Here is an 18,691-nt window from a genome sequence, read left to right as displayed (position 1 = left end):
TGCCATGAGCAGGGGCTGAGCGCTCCAGGGGCACATTCCAGACCCTCCCTGCTCTCCCTTGGTCCCCAGGTCCCCGATGCCACCTCCCAGCCACACCAACGGGGACGCCTCACTGGAGAGGTTGGCCACACGTGTCCAGGTGAGCCCCAGCACGCCCTGTCCCCCCACCCAGGGCTGGTGGCAGCTGCTGGTGTCACCTTCCCCTCCCCAGGACACGCTGCGGATGCAGGATGAGAGCCAAGGTGCCCTGAGAGCCCCCAACCCCAGCCTGGCATCCCCCATCCACCTGCCCCACAGTGCCAGGTAAGGCTGGACCCAGCTGTGTGTGGGGCTGGGGGCTGGGCAGGGGGCTGGGGAGGGCCAGGGACACCCCTGATGGCTCCATTCTCTCCCCACAGCTCACAGCCCCTGGAGGAGGAGTTTGCCTGTCCCGGCCTCTGCCAGGTGAGTGGGGAGCTGGGGGGCTGCAGGGGGGGCAGGCAGAGGTGCTGGGGGGCATCTGTGAACCATCAGCTTTTGTGACACTAAACCTTCCCCCTTTTCAGCCCCCAAACACCTCCCTTTAAGCCCCCAAACCACCCTCCTTGCACACCCAAGCCATGCCCTTTGAGCCCTGAAATCAACACCCTTTGACCCCAAAACCACTCTCCTTTGCAAACCCAAGCCATGGCCTTGGAGCCCCCAAACCACTCCCCTTTGGAAACCCAAGGCACCTCACTTTGAACCCCCAAACCATCCCACTTTTGAGCCCCAAGTCACCCCCTTTGGACCCCCAAACCATCCCCCTTTGCAACCCCAAACCATCCCACTTTTGAGCCCCAAATCATCCTCCCTTGAGCCCCCAAACCACCCCCCTTTGCAGCCCCTTGGCCACATCACTGCCCAGCCCTGCTCTCCCTCGGGCACAGCCGGTGCCCCCTCCCCTCTGGTGCCCCCTCCCCGCCGCCCTGGCAGCACCCCCAGACCCGCGGGCACCGGCACCTGCCCAGGGATGTTTTGCTCCTCTTGGCAGCGGCGCCAGCCTGAGGAGGCCAAACCAGTTTGGGGAGGCCCAGCCCCACTCCTGCCAGCCCCGGGCACTGGGGTGTTGGCCGGGCAGGGACCCACGACCCGGCGCACCCCCGGCCCGGTGGGATGCCCCGGGAGCGGGGCCGGGATGCCCGGGGGCTGGATGATGACTCCTCCTCCATCCTCCACCCCCCGGATCAGCCGCAGGATGCCCGTGGCCACCCCGTCCATCCCCGCGGGCAGCCGCTGGCTCCGGGTTTGGCGTCTCCCTCCTCTGCTCCCCTCCCTGCTTTCTCTTTTTCTTGTTTTCCAAGCCCAAATTGGGAAGCGCCGTGGTCCCGGAGCGCGGCCCTTCCCGGCTGCCTTTGGCCGCAGCCCCGGCCGCCCCTTGGCTCCTCCGGCCGCCCGCTCCCTCCTTCCTCCCCAGCTCCGTGTTTGCTTTGGCCCCGGAGGGTCCCTCCCTGCCCCGGAGGGTCCCTCCCTGTCCCTGAGTGTCCCTTCGTGCCCAGAGCCCCCCACCATGGGTGTGAAGATGCTCAAAGGGGAGCCGGGGGGAAGGGCTGCCCGTGGATCCCGATCTTCCCCCCATCCCAGGGTGGGTTGGCGCTGGATCCCGGTGGGGACGAGGCCAAGGCGCCCGGCTCCTCCCGTGCCTAATTTTAGCTCGTCCCTCATCTCCTCGTGACCCCACAGAACCCCGGGGCTGCTCCCCTCTCCCTCTCCATGGATCCAGGCGGGGAGAGATCTCCCTGTCCCCATCCTGGGGTCCCCCTGGGGTTCCCGTCTGCGTGGCGGCCGCTCCCGGGAACATCAGCTTCCACTTATCCAGGGTTCCTCTTTCCTGCCTCGCCGGGCCCGCTAAGCAGGAGCAGATGGTGGGGAGGGGACAGGCGCAGGCGCAGGGGTTGTGGGGTGGGGGTGCTGCCCTGGCCCCCCTGGGGGTCCTGCTGACCCCAGCCAGGCCCGGGGAGGAGAAGCAGCTGCCCCACGGAGCATCCCTGAGTCCTCCAGAGACAAGGGCTTGAGAAAAGCCCCTCTGGGCCTGGTCCAAGTACCCCCAGGGTCCCCAGGGGGAGAGGGAGGGTCTGTGGGCACCCTGCCAGGGTGCTCAGGCTGTTTTGGGGGCCACCCCAGCCTGACCCCTTGTGCCTTCCCATCACCTCTCTCCCCCTGCCAGGAGCGAGGAATCCTGACCCGCCAGAACAGCTGCCAGGGATCCATCCTGCCTCCACCCCCCTGCCCACCCTCACCGGGGTTTGGAGCCCCCCAAAACCCCTGGGAGACGCACAGGGAGCGTCGCCCTTCCCTCTCTCCCAACACCTGCAACAGGTACGGAGCGGGGCTGGGAAGGAGGGGGACAGGACACAGGGAAGCCCCCAACCCCACCCTGGCGTGGTGATTTGGCACCCACGGCTGCCGAGGGAGCCCGTGGAAAGGGTTAACTCACCTGCGAGGCAGGTGGGGCCGCGGCAGGGCCGGGCAGGCCGGGGCAGCTCCCGGGGGGGAGGGATCAGGTGGCAGGCGGGTGGTGGTGGGGGGTGCAGAGGGTGGATCCCGGAATTTGGGTGCTGTCAAACCCCCCTCCCCCAAGACATCTCCCCCTCGGGGTGCCGTCCCACAGCCAGGGCTCGGAGCCGGCCATGAGGCGCTTGGAGGAGGACTCGGAGGTCTACAAGATGCTGCAGGAGAACCGGGAGCTGCGGGCGGCCCCGCGGCAATCCAGCACCTTCCGCCTGCTCCAGGAGGCGCTGGAGGACGAGGGAGGAGGTGACGGGGGCGCGGGGGGAGGCGGGGGGTCCGGCAGGGGGGCGGCAGGACCCTGATGGCCCCGTTTTCCCCCCTCGCAGGTGGTCCCACAGCCCCCTTCCCCAGCCGGCTCTCGTCCAGCGCCCGCAAACCCGTGGCCGGGGTCCAGAAGCTGCACGTCTGCGAGAAGTGCGGGAGCAGCATCGCGTGAGTGGGGCTGGGGGGGGTCCCGGGGCAGGGTCCGTGCCTGCCGTCCCTCCTGGCAAAGCCAAAAACGGGCTGGGGGGGTCCCGGGGCGGGGTCCGTGCCTGCCGTCCCTCCTGGCAAAGCCAAAAACGGGCTGGGGGGGGGTCCCGGGGCGGGGTCTGTGCCTACCGCCCCTCCTGGCAAAGCCAAAAACGGGCTGGTCTTGGGGCTGGGCGGCCCCCGGGGCAGGATCTGTCCCAGCCGTCGCTCCCACAGGGCCAAAGCGGGGCTGATCCTGGGCTCTGAGTGAGGTTGGGGGAGGTCCTGGGGCAGGATCTGTCATTGCTCCTGTCAGGGATAAAATGGGGCTGATCCTCGGCCGTCAGTGGGGCTGGGGGCTTGGGTGGTCCCGGGGTAGGATCTGTCCCTGTCATTACTCCTGTCGGGGATAAAATAGGGCTGATCCTGGGCTGTGAGTGGGGCTGGGGGCATCCCGGCTCTGGGAGGTCCTAGGGCGGGACCCATCCCTGTCACTGCTCCAAGCAGGGAACAAACAGGGCTGACCCTGGGATGCGAGCGGGGACGGAATCCCTGGGCAGAGCCCCGCCCTGCCACCGCTCCGGGGCCGCGGTGGGGTGGGAGGGGACCCGGGGGGACACGGACCCCTCTGACCCCCCCTCCCGGGGTCCCCCCAGCACGCAGGCGGTGCGGATCCAGGACGGGCGGTACCGGCACCCGTCCTGCTACAGCTGCGCCGACTGCGGCCTCAACCTCAAGATGAGGGGCCACTTCTGGGTGGGCGACGAGCTGTTCTGCGAGAAACACGCCCGCCTGCGCTACCAGGGCCCCCCGGGGGCGCCCGTGTCCCCCCCGCCCGTGTCCCCCCACTCCTGAGCCACAGGATCCCCCCCCCCCGTGTCCCGGGGTCAGCCCCTCGCCCCCACAGCCCCACTGGGGTAGGGGGTGTTGTAGGGGGGCTGAGGGCACCACCAGGCTCGGGATGGCCGGGATTTTTGGGGAGGGATGCACTGCAGCCACCCACCTTCACCCACATGAGGGTCTGTGTGATGAGCTGGGTTAGTTCTCAGCTTGGGCTGCAGCAGTGGGGGACACGGGGGTGACATTGGGGAGGGGGGACTTTGGGGAGGGGGGGTCACAGGGATGCTTGAGCACTTGGGTGCCAGAGAAGGGCTGGCACCGCTTGTACACTGACTGCAACAAGGTATTAAACCAGATTATATATAAATATAATATATATTTGCTCCATTCCCGTGTCTGCTCTGTGCTGGGGCCCCAGGGTGGAGGCAAGGTGGGTCCCCCCCAAATCCCAGGGTGCAGGCAGGGACCCGAGACCCCCCAGCCCTCCTGCCTGCACCGAGGGTGGGGGTCCAGGGCTGGGCAAGGCTCATCCCGGGCTCTCCAGTGACATCCCAGCCAGCCTTGTGGTGCTCCCGGGAAGGTCAGGGCTCCCCGCGGGGCTGGATGTTCCCTCCCTGCTCCCGGTGTCCCTGGGAGGTGTCAGGGTTTACTGGGGGCTGTTGGCCGAGCCCTTTGTCCTGCAGGGGCCCAGGTGGGCTCTTATCTCTGCTCCCCACCCTCCGGGCCTGTTTGCACCGAGATGGGCTTTGCTGTTATCTGGGATTCGCCTGGGAGGGAACCAGCTCCTTCCCCTGTCCTGGGGAAAGCCAGGAACCCCCTCCCCTCTTGCCTGGGGTCTCACAGGGGTCTGTTTGGGGTGCACCACAGCCTCCCGTGTGCCCCCTGGCCCGTCCATGGAGCTCTCACCATGGAATTCCCGATTAAACATCCCAGAGCTGCTGTGGCTTCCCCATCCCTGGGAGTGTCCAAGGCCGGGTTGGAGCAACCTGGGCCGGTGGAAGGTGTCCCTGCCCGTGGCAGGGGGTGGGACTGGGTGGTCTTTAATGTCGCTTTGCACCCAAACCATTCCATGACTCTCTAGGACCCCCAGGGAGGGAGGATGATGGTGATGATGGTCCTGCCCCTCTCCCGCCTTCGGCACGTGGGATAAAAAAAAAAGAGGAATAAACGCTTTGAGCCCTGCTGGGGTAGCACAGATGGGGCTGGGGGCAAAGGGGCTGCCCGGGCAGGGGGCGGCCCCCCCACCCCCGCCCCGCCCCGGGGCTGTGCCGCCCCCCAGCCCTGCCCCATAAAGCGGCGGAGGAAGAGCCCACTGCTCCCTGCCCGGCTCTCGGTTCCTGTTTCTCCTCTGCCCGGCTCCCGCACCCGCTTCCCCATTCCCGGTTTTTCTCTGCCCTGTTCCCGGCACTCCCTGTCCGGCTCCAGGATCTCGGTTCCCTCCCTCGTACCCCATTCCCAGTCGCTCCCTGTTCCCGGGGATGCTGCGCCGGCGCGGAGCCTTCAGCGTGGAGCCGCTCCATGACGGCGGTGAGTCGGTGGCCCCCGGGGCCAGGGGGGACCCTCCTCCGGCAGCTGGGGGGGCCCCCGGTGTCTCCAGCCTGTGAAGTTCCTGCTGGAAGGGATCCTCAGGGATCCCTGGTTTGGGATATCTTTGCTGGAGAGGGAACCTGGGGTCCCTGGCACCCCCCTGTCAGTGCTGTTGGTGCTGCAGAGGGAACCTGGGGGTCCCTGGCACCCCCCAGTTCGTGCTCTCTGTGCTGAAGGGGGTCCCTGGACCCCTCGTTTTCATCCCCCTCCCTGCTGGGAGGGGCCAAGGGTACTGGCTGTGCTGGGAATTCAGGTTTCTCCCTTCCCCTGTTTAGGCTGACGGGGCTGTTCCTGCACCCGGAGCCCACTGAGCCGTGTGGGGGTCCCCAAAACCCAGGGCCCATCTCTATGTGCCCCCCCCCCCCCGACTCTGCCTGTGCTGGGACCCCCCTGCTCCAACAGCAACAGCCAGAAAGTACCGGGGGGATCTGGGATCCAGCTGAGCTGGATCTGCCAACCCACGAGGAGGGGATGGGGATCCCCCCACATCCCTACCTGTGCCCCTCACCCCGGTGGAGCTCTGGTGCCACCCCCGTGGTGGGGGGGAGCAGCCCCTCGGCGTGTGGGGTCCGGCAGCCCGCGGGAATGTGACGTGTGGGAGCCGGGATGTTGGCAGCCACCGAGCCGGGGTGGAGGGGCTGCCCCCCGGGATTCCTGGGATTCAATCCTGCTGGGGTGGATGGGCTGCCCCACGGGATTACTGGGATTCAATCCCGCTGAACGGATGGATTGTCCCAGCACCAGCCCCGGCCTCTCCAGCCCCCAAGGGGTGCACGGTGAGTGGTGTGGCTGCGGGAATTCGGGGGCACTGAGACCCCTGACAGGTGAACTCAACCCAAGCCAGAGTTCCTGAGTGAGTTCCCTGGAATTTGGTGGGATTCCCCCGGCTCCTGGCTGCCTGCCAGCGCCCAAACACCGCGGTTGGGGTGGGAAGGGAGCCCTTAACCACCGGCCCAGCCAGTATCGCCGATCCCAAACCCAGCGAGGAACCAGTTGGGAACCAGTCCCGTAATGAGGTGCCTCTGGATACAGGGCCCGTCTCCGGCTGGGGTGGCTATAAAAGGGAGCTCCGGGACGCACGCCCGGCTCTCGGCTCCGGCTCCCGGCGATGTGGGGGGGCTCCCGCGCCGTCTGGAAGAGGAGGTTCAGCTGCTGTGAGTGTGTCTGGAGGGGTGTCAGATCCCAGTGGGGCTTCCTGAGGGGGTGGGCGACTCCCAGGAGGTGCCAAAGCTTCGCTCCCACCTCCCTGAGGCCTTTGCTGTGGCCTGGCTGGGAAGGGAGGGGGGAAAGGGATGCTGAGACCCCCCCCCCCATTGATGTGCCGTGATCCCACCTGGAGCTGCGGGATGGTGGTGGGAGGGGGGCACATCCTGGCTGGTGATGTCCCCCTCCTCTCCTGTGGGGACAAGTGTGAGGTGCTGGTGGTCCCTGGAGCCATCAGGTGTCCGGGATCCCACATTGTGTCCTGGATTGTTGGCACCGGGACAGAGTGGGACACAGGGAGAGCAGCCAGGTCGGGGTGGGGGGGGTCGTGTGTGCAACCCCCCAGCAGCTCAGCAGAGTGGCTTAGGAGGAGGAGGAGGATGGCAGAGGACAAGGCCGTGTTTTTGGGAAGCAGCGACAACGCACTGCGGTCGTAGGAACATCTCCAGCTGTGGGGACCCTCTGGAGAGGGGTCTCTGGGCAGGGGTGGGGCTGTAACCCCCCCGTGGCAACAGGGAGAGTGGCCTGGGCACGGCTGGAGCTGCTGTGGAGGGTGGTGGGCTCGTGTGTGAGGGGTGCACACCCTGTTCTGCATCCAGGGACCCCCCAGCTGAGACCCCCCCCCGTCCTCCCTCGCCCCGCAGATGGTCCCTGGGAGACGGCCGAGAGCTGCATCGTGCGCACCTCCGCCAGCGTCTACCGCCGGCTGCAGGAGAGCCCGCGGCAGCCCCCGCGGGGCATGAGCACCCGGGGACCCCCCCCGCGGCCCCCCAGCAGCCCCCCGGCCGGCGGGAGACTCCTCAAGTCCGAGTCGGAGGACTCCGGGGTGGAGATGGCCAGCAACGAGCACTCGCCCTGCACCCCGCTGGGCTCCGAGAGCAGCTTCTCCCTCGACGGCTTCGCGGTGGAGAATTCCCCCGGGGAGGAGCCGGGCCCGGAGCCCCCCTGCGCCCCCCGGAGCCGCTCTGCCGGCAGGAAGATGCTGCAGGCAGCGCAGCGGAGCAGGAGGCAGCGATGCCCGCGACAGCTCAGCCGGCGCAGCGCCAGCACCGCCGACCTGGCGGAGCCCCCGCGGGACCCCCGGGAGCCCGAGGAGCCCGAGGGGGCGGCGGCCCCCGCGGCTGGAAGGGCTCGGCCGCCCGGCAGCCCCCGAGACCCCCGGGCTGTGCCCGAGGGGCAGGGGCTGCGCTACCTGGAGCACGTCTGCCAGATGCTGGAGCGCCTTGCGCGGCTGCAGCAGGACAACAGGATCCTCCGGCAGCAGGCGGCCGATGCCCGGCGCGCCCGCCCTGGCACTCTGGTGAGGGCCGGGAGGAGGTGGGATGCGTGGATGGGGGGGGGTTTGGGGGTCCCAGCTCACACCCTGCCTCTCCTCTCCTCGCCCACAGCCCACCCGGGAGCCCCCGAGGCAGGATTCGGCGGCGTGGAGGGGTGAGGGGTTCCGGCCGCGCTCCTGCTCCGACAGCCAGGCACCAGGTGAGAGGGGTGGGATTGCGGGAATGGTGGGATCAGGCACCAGGTGAGAGGGGTGGGATTGCGGGAATGGCGGGATGAGGCACCAGGTGAGAGGGGTGGGATGCGGGAGTGGGGGGATCAGGCAACAGGTAGAGGGGCGGGATGAAGGAGTGGCGGGATCAGGCATCGAGTGAGCCGAGTGGGATGTGGGACGGCAGGACCCCAGACTCCGACAGCTCTGTGCCCCCCTCTCCCCCCGTGCAGCCCCCGAGCCGTGCCGGAGGATGTGGGGGCACTCTGCCAGCTCCCCCAGCCTGCTGGACCCCTCCGAGAGCGGGGCGGGTGCCCCGGCACCGGACAAGGTACGGCCGGGGGGGGTCGGGGCGCGGCGGGCGGGGGTCCCGCGGGTCCCCCCCCGCTGACTCCCCCCTGTGCCGGCAGGACGGGCGCTCGCACTGGGGCCGGGTGAAGGTGCTGCTCACCCGCCTCACCCGCCGCTCGCTCCGGGGTGGCCGGTGCAGGTAGGACGGGGGGGCGGGTCCCGCTCCCACCGATGCTCCTGGATGGAGGGACCGCGCTGTGCTATTGCGTCACACCCCGCCCTACGACGTCACGCCCGCCCGGGGCCGGTCCCCGGCGCCCCCCCCACTTCACTCCTTTTTTTTCTTTCCCCCTCCTCCTCAATAAAGTCTTTTCACTGATAAAGAGGTGAGGTGCTGTCGCGCGTGACGTCACTCCCCCCCTCAACCCGCCGTGACGTCACGCGAGGGCGCGTCATGGCCGCATCACTTCCGACGGCTTTTTCCGCCCCTTTTGTCCGACCGGGCCCGTTCCCACGGGCCGTTCCAGCGGCTGCCGCCCCCCACCTTCGAGCCCCGTCTCCCGGGGTCCCCTCCCTGACCCTCCTCCCAGCTCAGCCCCGGGGCTGGGCCGGCTCCTGGGGGTGGTTTCGCTGCCTCAGGAGGGGGGGTAAAGCTTGTCCTCCCTGCCAGACCTCCCCCTCCAACACCCTGCTCCCCGCAAGCTGCCGGTGGGGAGGGCGCGCCGGAGCCGGGGAGGGGTGGGGATGGGGATGATGCTCCCGGGCTCGTCGCGGGTGGGGAGGAAGGAGCGGGTGTCCCTCGGGGTGGTCCCCAGCCCGCAGGGGTGTTTTGGGGGTGGGTGAGGAGGGGGTCGCTCCGGGGGTGATGCTGTTTTGGAGCTGCTGGAGCCCCTCATCGCGTCCACTGGTCGGGTCTGGCAAGAGAGGAAGACGCGGGTGGTCTCCAACCAGGTATCCCGTTATCCCTCCCCTTTCCCCCTCCTCCCTTTCCTGGTGTTTTCCTACCGTCACTTGGGCTTCTTCCTTCCCAGCGGCGAATCCCGCAGCCTCTCCAGAGCCCTCCCGGCACCGCTCCCACCCGCACACCCCGGGGGCATCCTCGGAGCTCCGATCTCCTCCATCCCACCGCTCCTTCCCGGGAAACGTGAGTGCTCATCCATCCTTATGGCAGGGGATGGATCCGGGAGCTGGGGGGGGGGCAGGGGGTCCCTGGCAGTGCCCCCCGGGAGGGTCGGCCAGGTCACAGCCTGATGAGAGGGTACTGAAGGGTTTTTGGAGCACCCACACCTGCACAGGGGTCGCTGTGTCCTTGTTCCTCCCTCTTCCCAGCATCAAAGCCCTTCCCACTGCCCTCCTCCACTCACCTGAGCCCCCCGGGGGTGAGGAGCAATGGGCACGAGGGACTCATGGGGTGGGAAGAGGACAGGGATGGGCTGGATCTGTGGTGGGATGGGCATCTGGGAAACCCCCTCCCCTGCTGCCCCTCTGTCACCTCCACCTGGGCTGGCTGGACACCTTCCCCCTCACCTGGGGGACCCTGTCTGCATCCCACTGATCCCAAGGATGCTGAGGCTGGTCCAGGTAATGCCAATTCTCCTTTCAGGACCCAGGTTTGGAGGAGGAGGAGGAGGAGGGAGGTCTGAGCCTTTCTCTCCCACCCTGGGATCACCCAGAGCACAGGAAAGTTCCCAGGCACCTGACCAGGAAAATCAAGGTGTTGACCCAGGTGTGTGCTGGTGCTGGCAGTCCTGGCAAGGGTTAATTCACCCATTTTTTGGGGGAAAAACCTTTGGGATTGGTGCTGCTGGACTGGTGGTGGGATGGAATCTGCTAAACCTCTCCCTGTCCCATGGGGTCTTGTCCCTGGGGGGATCAGGGGCTTTGGGGAGGAAGGGGGACAACTGGGATGCTGGAACACAACTGGGCTCACTGGAAAAAACTGTTGGGGAGGAAGGAGCGTGTTCCCATCCTGACCCTGTCCCTACAGCCACTCCCATGGATCACCTTGGAGCAGTGCATCCCTCAGTGTCTCAGCCGAGGCTGAGAACATTCCACATCGTAGAGTTAATTTCCCCTTCCTGCCAGCTCTTCCCTATTAACGCCGGGATCTTGTGGGTGGTGCAAAACCCGGCAATTATCCGCTTTTTACTATAAAAGATGGAATTCTCCTCCCCAGCCAGTGTGGAGACTACGCAGCGAGAATCCCTGGGAATGCTGGGGTTAAGCTTCCGTGGGTGAGATCCCTCTCCCTGAGGGCAGGAGGAGCAGGAGCTGGGATTTTCCGAGGGTGGATGCTCTGGATGAAGTGGGATGAGGTGGACAGGCAGGTCTGGCTGCCCTGCCCAGGGTGACACAGTGACACAAACCCAGCCACCAGGTGGGGTTGAATCCAGTGAGGAATCAACACTTCCAGGCCACGGAGAGGCTGCCATGGACTTTTTGCCTGCTTGGGAGCCATCCCAAGGTCTGCAGGGCTCAAGATCCCGCCGGGAGAATGTGCCCCTATGCTCAGATCCCAGGGGAGAACGTGCCCCTGCTCCTGCGTGGCAGTTAAATACATATAAATATATATATTCTATATATTTAGCATCCCTGCTCTGGGTAACCGTGGCAACGGGGTTTATTTTGCTTAAACCTGGCCCGGCATGTGATGCAGTTGGGAAGGAACAGCCGAGGGCAGAGGGAGGGATGAAGTTCTCCGTGCTGGGAGCTGGGGAGGAGCTGTGGCACGGGATGCTCTCAGGGGACCTCGCTCTGTCCCTCCAAACAGCCCCACTGGGGCATTCCCATGGCCTGCCAGGGCTCTGTCCCATTCCCTTTCCTTCAGCTGGGAATGGACCCCCACCCCTAAACCCAAAACTTGCCAACTCCCTGTTCTCTGCTGGTTTCCCAGGACACCCCCCTGACCGCTATTCCCCGTCTTGTGCAGGGTCTGGTTTGCCAAATCCGGGCACTGGCAGGAAGAGGGGGTGGTTTTCCCGATGGCTGGAGCCGTGTGCCCTCACCTGGAGGCGCGGGAAGCCTCGTGCCACCCCCAGGCAGAGAAGGGACCCCCGTTACCTCCATCAGAAACCCACCACAGCGCCCTTCCAGCCCCTCTGCCCCACCCCAGGCTCCCTGCAGCGCCCGGAAAGCGCCAGCTCAGGCCCGAATTCCCTGTGTTTCACTGGAGAACTGCGCTCCTCGCGCTCTGCTGACGCCGTTTCCTCTCCTCACCTCCTCGGGGGAGGGATGTTCAATCCCCCTTTTTTCCCCTTCCCACCCCTTCCAGCCTTCCCTGGGTGCCACCCCCCCGGCAGTGGCGGGCGGGTGACAGCAGAGGGCGGCAGTGGCCCGGCGGTGGCCCGAGGCCACGGCGATGGGCACCGACAGCGACCGGCGCTGCGCTCCCAAAAACTTTATTGGAGAAGAGCGGCGGAGCCCCTGTGCCCTCCCCCGGACACCGAGGAGGGGCTGCAGTCCACACACCTCCCCCCCCCCCCAGTTTTCCTTGGATTTTCTCCTGGCTGGGTTATTTCCTTTATGGATCTCTCTGCCCTGGGGTCTGGGCTCCCTCTCCCCCTCCCTGGGCACCCCCTGTACCCCCCACTCGGCTGCGGGGCAGAGGCATTTTGTGCCACTCCCATGCAGAGAGGCAGGGATGCTCGGCACGGGAATCATCACCCTTTCCCTCCAAAAAAAAAAAAGGGGATTTCAGCGATTTTTACCCTCCCCTGGGGGGGCCGCTGGGCTCCTAAGGCACAAAATGAAGGGGCATGAGGGTGGGGTGTCTCATCCTCCTGGAGTGGGTCTGGACTGTGGGAGTGCCTGGAAAAGGCCAGCAGCCCCCACCCCATTCCCACCTTCATCCACATGGGACACCTCCCTTCCCTGCTCCACCACACCCCCCAATTTAAGGCAAAACCCGTCTGTGGGGGAGGCAAAACCAATCTCCAGACGCTGGCAGGGGGTGGCCCCCGCTGTGCCCCCCACCCCTTGTCGGGGCAGGAGGGATCCACGCGGCAAAGGGAGCAGTTCCAGCGCCCCAAATCCACCCCTGGGCTGGGAGCTGGGGTCGAGGGGGGGCCATCCCCATCCTCCCCTCAGTCATCAGCCACGATGGAGAGCGCCCGGAGCTCGCTCAGCTTGGCGTCGTTCTCCCTCTCCCGCTGCTCATCGCTCAGCCCGGGCCGGTCGATCTGCGCCGTCAGGTCCCCAAAAATCTTGTGCATCTCCGTGTAATACACAACCTGTTGGAAAAGCGGGATTGGGGAGGGGAAGGGGGAGGGCTGCGGGGGGTCCCCTTCTCCCCCCTCGCCCCCCCCCCTCCTCCCGCGGGTGCCCTCAGCAGCCCCTCTCCGGAGCGTTTGTGTCTAAAATAGCTCCCTCCCATGTGGCGATGCCACCCCCTTGGATTATTACAACTCAACACGTTTTAATAACACGCTGCCCTTCTCCCCGCTCGCTTCCCATCTGGGAGCGGCGCGTGCGGGGCTGCCACCCGGGCACCCGCCACCCTCCTTTTTGCGTCCCCTCGATTGTCACCCGGTGTCACACCGGGCGCCCATCCATCCATCCATCCATCCACCCGCCCGCCCGCGCCGCCGGGATGCTCGTGGGGCGAAGGTGGGCACGGTGGGCACGGTGGGTGTCACGCCCGGCAGCGCCGTGCCCCGCCGTGGAGCACCGGGAGGAGGAGGAGGAGGAGGGGTGTTTTAATAACGTGCTAATTAGCACCGCCAATTATCTCCCGGCAGCGAGCAGCGCTTCCCCGGAGCGGGAGCCGGTGGGTCAAGCGCAGGCAGATGGCAGCGGGTTGAGCTGCCTGGGAGAGGGGCTCCGAGGAGGGGAGGGGGCCACACAGCCCTGCCTGCGGGACCCCCGGCGCTGCGGGACCCCCCCGGTGCTGCCTGCGGGAACCCCAGAGCTGCGGGACGCCGGCCCTGCCTGTGGGATCCCTCCCCGGGTGTCGTGGGACCCTTGGCACTGCAGGAGCACCAGCCCCAACAACAGGACCCCTGAGCGCCACGGGACCCCTCCCAGCACCGCGGGACCCCCGATCCTGCCTTGGGGACCCCCGGTGCTGCAGAACCTACGGGTGCCACGGGAGCCGTGGCACTGCAGGACCCCCAGTCCTGCCTGTGGGACCCCCCTGGCACTGCAGGACTCCTGCTGCTGTGGGACCCCTGGGCGCCACAGGACCCCTGGCACTGCAGGAGATGTGGGATCCTGTCCCGGGCATCCCCCCAGCGCCGTCAGGGAGGGACGGGGAGCGTTGCCCCCATTTCCCAGAGGGGCACAAGCGCAGCCCCAGCATCTCCAGCAGCACCAGTGCAGAGACACACACACGGTCTCCATGGAGACCAGCTCCCCTAATCCTGCTCGAAACGGTGCTTGGGCAGGCCCAAGGGGGGGATGTTGGGGCCCCACAGGCCAGGGCTGGCTGCCTGCACCCCTCTCCCTGGGTGGGTCCGTGCCGGGGGTCCGGGCGCTTCTCCGGGGTCTCCCCACGCAGTGGGATCCAGGTGAGTCACAGCTCGTTAACACGGTGACTAACGAGCCCTGTGCAGGGCTGAGCTGGCAGGAGCCCCCCAAAATCCCCGCACACCCCTCCCCAAACTGTGGCCCCGCAGTCAGACGACCCCAAAAAGCCCCTCACGAGCAAGAGATGCCAAAAACAACCCGTCACCACCCAGATCCCTCGGCAGCGCCGTGGGTGAGCACGGATCCGGGCTGGAGGGGTGCCAAGCGGGTGCCAGAGCTCTGGAGCAGCCCCCCGTGCCCCTTGTCCCCAGCCTGGAGTCAGCTGGGCTCCCTTCAGTCACATATGGCCAAGTGGCACTGCCAATTCCAGCACGGAAAAGGCGCCGGCACGTTGGAATGGATCTCGCCGGGGCGGCAGATGCTGCTCCCCAGGATTGACCCCCAGGATTGTCCCCCCACCAGGACTGGCCCTGGGATTGCCTCCAGGATTTCTCCTGGGATTGGCCCCGGGATCGTCCTCAGAATTGCCCCCCAAGATTAACCCCCAGGATCGTCCTCCAGGGCTGGCCCCTCCAGAATTTCCCCCATAGCTGCTCCCAGGACTGTCCCCCAGGATTGCCCTCAGTCCAAACTCTTTGGTGCTGCTCCCCCCCACCACCCACATCCCGCAGCCACCGAGCCCTTCCCATGGGACACGCCGTGTCCCCAGGGCCTGGGGGGTGTCCTCGGGGACGCTCCTCTCCCCCAGCAGGCCCCTGTGCCAAACCAGCAGGGGCACAACCAGCTGAGTCTCCTGAGCTGCATCAACAGAATCCCACTGGCACTGATCCCCCCGTGCTTTGCTCCCCTTGGAATATGAGTGGAAACCATCCCTGCCTCCACAGGGGGTCCCAGGAGGGGCTGCACCCCACACTCGTGGCAGTGACGAGGGGGGACCCTGTGGCTCCGCAGGCAGCTCCCCCTGCCCTACCTGCTCCCACCAGCCCAGTACTTTTCCAGCTATGGATACCATATGCTCCGTCCCCATCCCATCAAATCCCATCTCCAACTCGCCTTTGAGCCCGAGCCAACGGCCCCGAGTCCACCTGTCTTGAACTAATTCTGTTTGGGGACACGGTGTTCCGCGGATTTTCTGTAGATCCCGCTCACAACGGCCCGGCCGGGAACGGCCGGCTGTGTTTGGGTCAGCCCTACCCAAAACAAACCCGGGGTCACTGCCAGGGCCAGGCTCCCCCATCCCACAGCAACCCCCCCAGCCTGCCAGCCCCATCTTTTCCCCCCCCATTTCCTTAAAAACCAAAGGAATATCACGTTTTCTAGCTGGAAAATAAAGCACGAAGCGGGAAGGAAGTTTGTTCACGCCTCGCACCAGCTCCAAAATCCCCCCCTTTCATCTCGGTGTGGCCACTTCAAAGCCCCCAAGCCAGGGAAACATTTGCCTCCCTTGGCTTGGCCTGGGCACGTGGGTGGAGGGAAGAATTTGGAGTTGAATGTTACAGCCCTGCGAGCTCGGGACATGTCCCGGCGTCAGGAGACACCGGGAATGCGGCCAGGCTGTGCCATGGGAACTCGCCCGCCCGGAGAGGAGGCTCTGGAGGGTCTCCTTGGGTCAGAGCCATGGGGCTGGTTTGGAGCAGGGTCCTTTTGCCATGGTAGCTGGTCCCTTTCCCAGCCCTTCCCGGTGTCACTGTCACACTCTTGTCTCACTGTAACCCTCCGATTTCTCCAGGGCCAAAAAAATAGGGAAAACTGCCTAGTTTTGTCTTTTGGATGGTGGGTTTGACCCAGGGACAAGCAGCCCCCAAGTCATGGCCACCAGCACGGTGGCAGCTGATCCCAGCCTCCCTCCATCCACCCCTTTCCTTCAGGGGTGCACCTCCAGCCCCATCCCAACCATCGGCCCTAGAAAGGTACCCAGAGAAGAGGCTGAAAATAGAAATTCCATCGAGGAACACGCCCTCCCCCTGAGGTGCTAAATCAGCTCAAGGAGGCATGGAGGGAGAGAAACCTGGGATGAGCGGGGCTGGCTGGGAAATATTCCCACAGGGAATGGGGATGCTCCCGGGAGCCCCCCGGCAGCCCCCCGGCAGCCCCCGGGATGCCCTTCCCAGGCAGCTGCCTGCAGGTGAGCAGCTCCTCAGGTGAGTCAGGGCTCTGGCTGCTATTCCTGGCTCGCCACTGACTCATTCCCTCAGGCAAGTCATTTCCCTTCTCCTTAATATTTAAGCCCCTTTGATGGGAAAACTCTTCCCAGAGCTCCTAAAGCGGCGGAGGGGGACACACATTCCGAGCTCTCCTCCCGGCATTCCCTCCCTGGGGGTGGAAGGGGTGCAGCCAGTGCTGGGGGAGAGGGATGCAGCTCCCATGGAGGCTGGCAGGGAGGGAGGGAGGGATGGGAGCTGCATCCATCTGGGACCAGCTCTAGTCCAGCCCACGGGAGATGCATCAGCTTTGTTACGACGCTGCCTTTTTTTGGGGATTAAAAACGGGATTTCACTCGGCTCTCCTGAGAAACTCCTCACCTGAAGATGGAGCAGGCTGGGAGAGAAAACAGAGGATTCCCAAGGAAGAAGAGGGATATGAATGGAGAGTCTTACAAACAGCCCCAGCAAGGACATCCTGCTGCTCCCTGCTCACATCCCTGGGTGCTCCGAGCACATCCATCCCAACGTGCCCTCGCCCAAAACTCCCTGGGAATCGGGATGCAAACGGAGTGAGGGACATCGTGGTCAAAGCCAGGGGGGCAAAGCTGCTCTCTGAGGAAACTCATGGATGGCAAACACCCGGAGATGGCAGAGAACCTTTGGGTTTCCAGGTCTCATCCGTGAGACCTGAGGAGGGTCTGCAGGGGGAAAGGGCCAGCGAGACCCCGCGGTGGCTCTGGGAATTGTGGTTATTCCGGCTGTGCCGGGCTGGAACAGGGAGCCCCGGGGCCCATCGCTGAGGGAACAGCAGGAACAGCATCCCCAGCACCCACCCTGCGGCGCAGGGAGCATCGGCACCATCTGGTAGGTGAATCAGCCTGCAGACAACTCGCTGGCAGCTCCGCGCAGAGGCCCCCCCAGAGTCGGAGGTGAGATGGAACACGTGCTCCCAGCACCTCCCTGCAGCCCCCCCCCGCCCGGCACCTGTGTCCCTGCAGCAGCTCCCTTCCCAAAAATACCACCGGGAAACGCCCACGGAGGGAGCAGAGCGAGGTTTCGTCCTCCCCCCCCCCAGCACGGGATCGCCCCGTGACCCAGGGCATGAGGTGCTGGAGGTTCAAAGGTTGATTAGATCCCAACCCTGTCCCTCTCCAGCCTGAGGAAAAGGGCAAAGGGAGGAGGAGGAGGAGGAGCAGCAAAGTCCCCGAAGGAGGCTGGAGGATGGAAGTGAAAGCTGTATGTTATTTAGGCCACTCCTTTCCTGCAAATCCTCAGCGTGGAGATGTCCCAGGAGCCTCCTCTCTGCTCACCAGAAGCCACAAGAGACCCTTAAGATGAGCACTGAGCATCTCAACACCTCCAACAAGACACAACCCAGAGCTCAGGACTTGAATCCAAGGGGATGACATGCCCAGGTGGATAGAGCCATCAAATCCCAGTGGATTATGTATAGCCAGGGCTGGAACTGCGGGACAGGACATGATCCACGTACCAGGAGTGTCCCAGATCCATATAAAATTCCCCTCAGCTGTCCTTTCTATCCAGCACTGCACCACTTGTGCCGGGCCAAGGTCCATCTGAACCCCCACCAGCCATCCCACTGCTCCCCATGCCCTCCCACCGGGGTGATGGAATTCCTGGAGGCACTGCTGCAAGAAAGCACCTTGCTCCCAGTGGAATCCCCACCCGGGAGCTCTGCAGGAGGATCCCCACCAAAGGATTCCCCCCTGGCAGTGCCCAGCAGGCAGGAACAGCCTCTCACCTGTGCCCGGACCAGCGACTCAAAGCTGGGTTTGAAGTAATCGATGCGGCTGCTGTAAAATTTGGGCATTTCCTCCAGGAGCTGCTTGTTTTTGGCTTCAAAGTCCTCCTTCACCGGGCGCAGCTCCTCCCGGGCCTGGGAGAGGAGAGGAGAGGCTGTGAGTCAGACACCTGGGAAAACGCTCTTCCTTTGGGAATGCCTTCAAAGAGGCCACCCCGGGACAGAGGAATGCTCTGCTTTGACCTGAGGACAAGCAGGGAGAGCCTGGTGGGACCCATGGGATCGTCCAATGGAACCTGGTGATCAGCTAATGGGACCTGCTGGGAAGTGTGGGACAATCCAACACAGCCTGGTGGGACCCAAGTGACCATCCAATGGAGCCTGGTGGGATCAAGTGACCAGTTAATGGAACCTGGTGGGACCAAGTGACCATCCAGTGGAGCCTGGTGGGACCAAGTGACCAGTTAATGGAATAATAGAACCTGGTGGGACTCAGGTGACCATCCAGTGGAGCCTGGTGGGATCAAGTGACCAGTTAATGGAACCTGGTGGGATCAAGTGACCAGTTAATGGAGCCTGGTGGGATCAAGTGACCATCCACTGGAGCCTGGTGGGATCAAGTGACCATCCACTGGAGCCTGGTGGGAACCAAGCTCTGACCCTGCAGAGCCACAGGACACCCAGAGAGGCTCTGAGCCAGCTGGTCTTCCCTCCTTTGGAAAAACATGGACAAAAACCATCCCTAAAGCTCAGTCAGGCTGGAGAATGTCCCTGGCCATGTCCATGTCCCCTCTCCCTGCAATTCCCAGGACCATCTCCCCAGGATCCTGCCCCCACCACCCCTTTTGCCCGTGACCTTCAGCTCAGCGTGTCCAACTGGCTCCTTCCAACAGAAGCGTGGGGAGAAAGGGAAATGTCTCAGGGATGGTGTGGAAA

At 65.1% G+C, this 18,691-nt stretch overlaps 3 protein-coding genes across 5 annotated transcripts in view; 2 read left to right on the top strand and 1 right to left on the bottom strand.

Moving 5' to 3' along the window:
* Nucleotides 1-46: 46 nt before the first annotated feature.
* Nucleotides 47-3,837, top strand: PDLIM2 (PDZ and LIM domain 2). Of its 3 annotated transcripts, XM_027668894.1 has the most exons (7): nucleotides 47-139; nucleotides 212-303; nucleotides 399-444; nucleotides 2,186-2,337; nucleotides 2,600-2,775; nucleotides 2,856-2,961; nucleotides 3,636-3,837. In XM_027668894.1, the coding sequence occupies exons 1-7, from the start codon at nucleotides 77-79 to the stop codon at nucleotides 3,832-3,834; spliced, it is 834 nt and encodes a 277-aa protein (XP_027524695.1). In that variant the 5' UTR covers nucleotides 47-76; the 3' UTR covers nucleotides 3,835-3,837. The 3 variants fall into 3 exon arrangements, with proteins under 3 accessions (XP_027524695.1, XP_027524694.1, XP_027524693.1); XM_027668893.1 differs by having other exon boundaries at nucleotides 60-303; nucleotides 2,630-2,775; XM_027668892.1 differs by having other exon boundaries at nucleotides 60-303.
* Nucleotides 3,838-5,297: 1,460 nt separating this feature from the next.
* Nucleotides 5,298-8,765, top strand: CUNH8orf58 (chromosome unknown C8orf58 homolog). The gene is made up of 5 exons (XM_027668919.1): nucleotides 5,298-5,346; nucleotides 7,254-7,909; nucleotides 7,998-8,085; nucleotides 8,329-8,426; nucleotides 8,506-8,765. Exons 1-5 carry the CDS (start codon nucleotides 5,298-5,300, stop codon nucleotides 8,587-8,589), a joined length of 975 nt encoding a protein of 324 aa, XP_027524720.1. The 3' UTR covers nucleotides 8,590-8,765.
* A 3,308-nt stretch (nucleotides 8,766-12,073) lies between these two features.
* Nucleotides 12,074-18,691, bottom strand: part of BIN3 (bridging integrator 3) — a 39,280-nt gene continuing 32,662 nt past the window's right edge. Inside the window, exons 8-9 of the mRNA XM_027668906.1 lie at nucleotides 17,756-17,890; nucleotides 12,074-12,615 (exon numbers count right to left, since the gene is read on the bottom strand). Of these exons, the coding sequence (XP_027524707.1) occupies nucleotides 12,469-12,615; nucleotides 17,756-17,890 (282 nt within the window). The 3' untranslated portion in view covers nucleotides 12,074-12,468. The remainder of the gene's footprint in view (nucleotides 12,616-17,755; nucleotides 17,891-18,691) is intronic.

The sequence above is a fragment of the Corapipo altera genome, unplaced genomic scaffold (genome assembly GCF_003945725.1).
Source record: "Corapipo altera isolate COAL_440 unplaced genomic scaffold, ASM394572v1 182, whole genome shotgun sequence".
NCBI lineage: Eukaryota > Metazoa > Chordata > Aves > Passeriformes > Pipridae > Corapipo > Corapipo altera.
The sequence above is the reverse complement of the archived record's forward strand: the minus strand, read 5'-3'. Positions and strand labels throughout refer to the sequence as shown.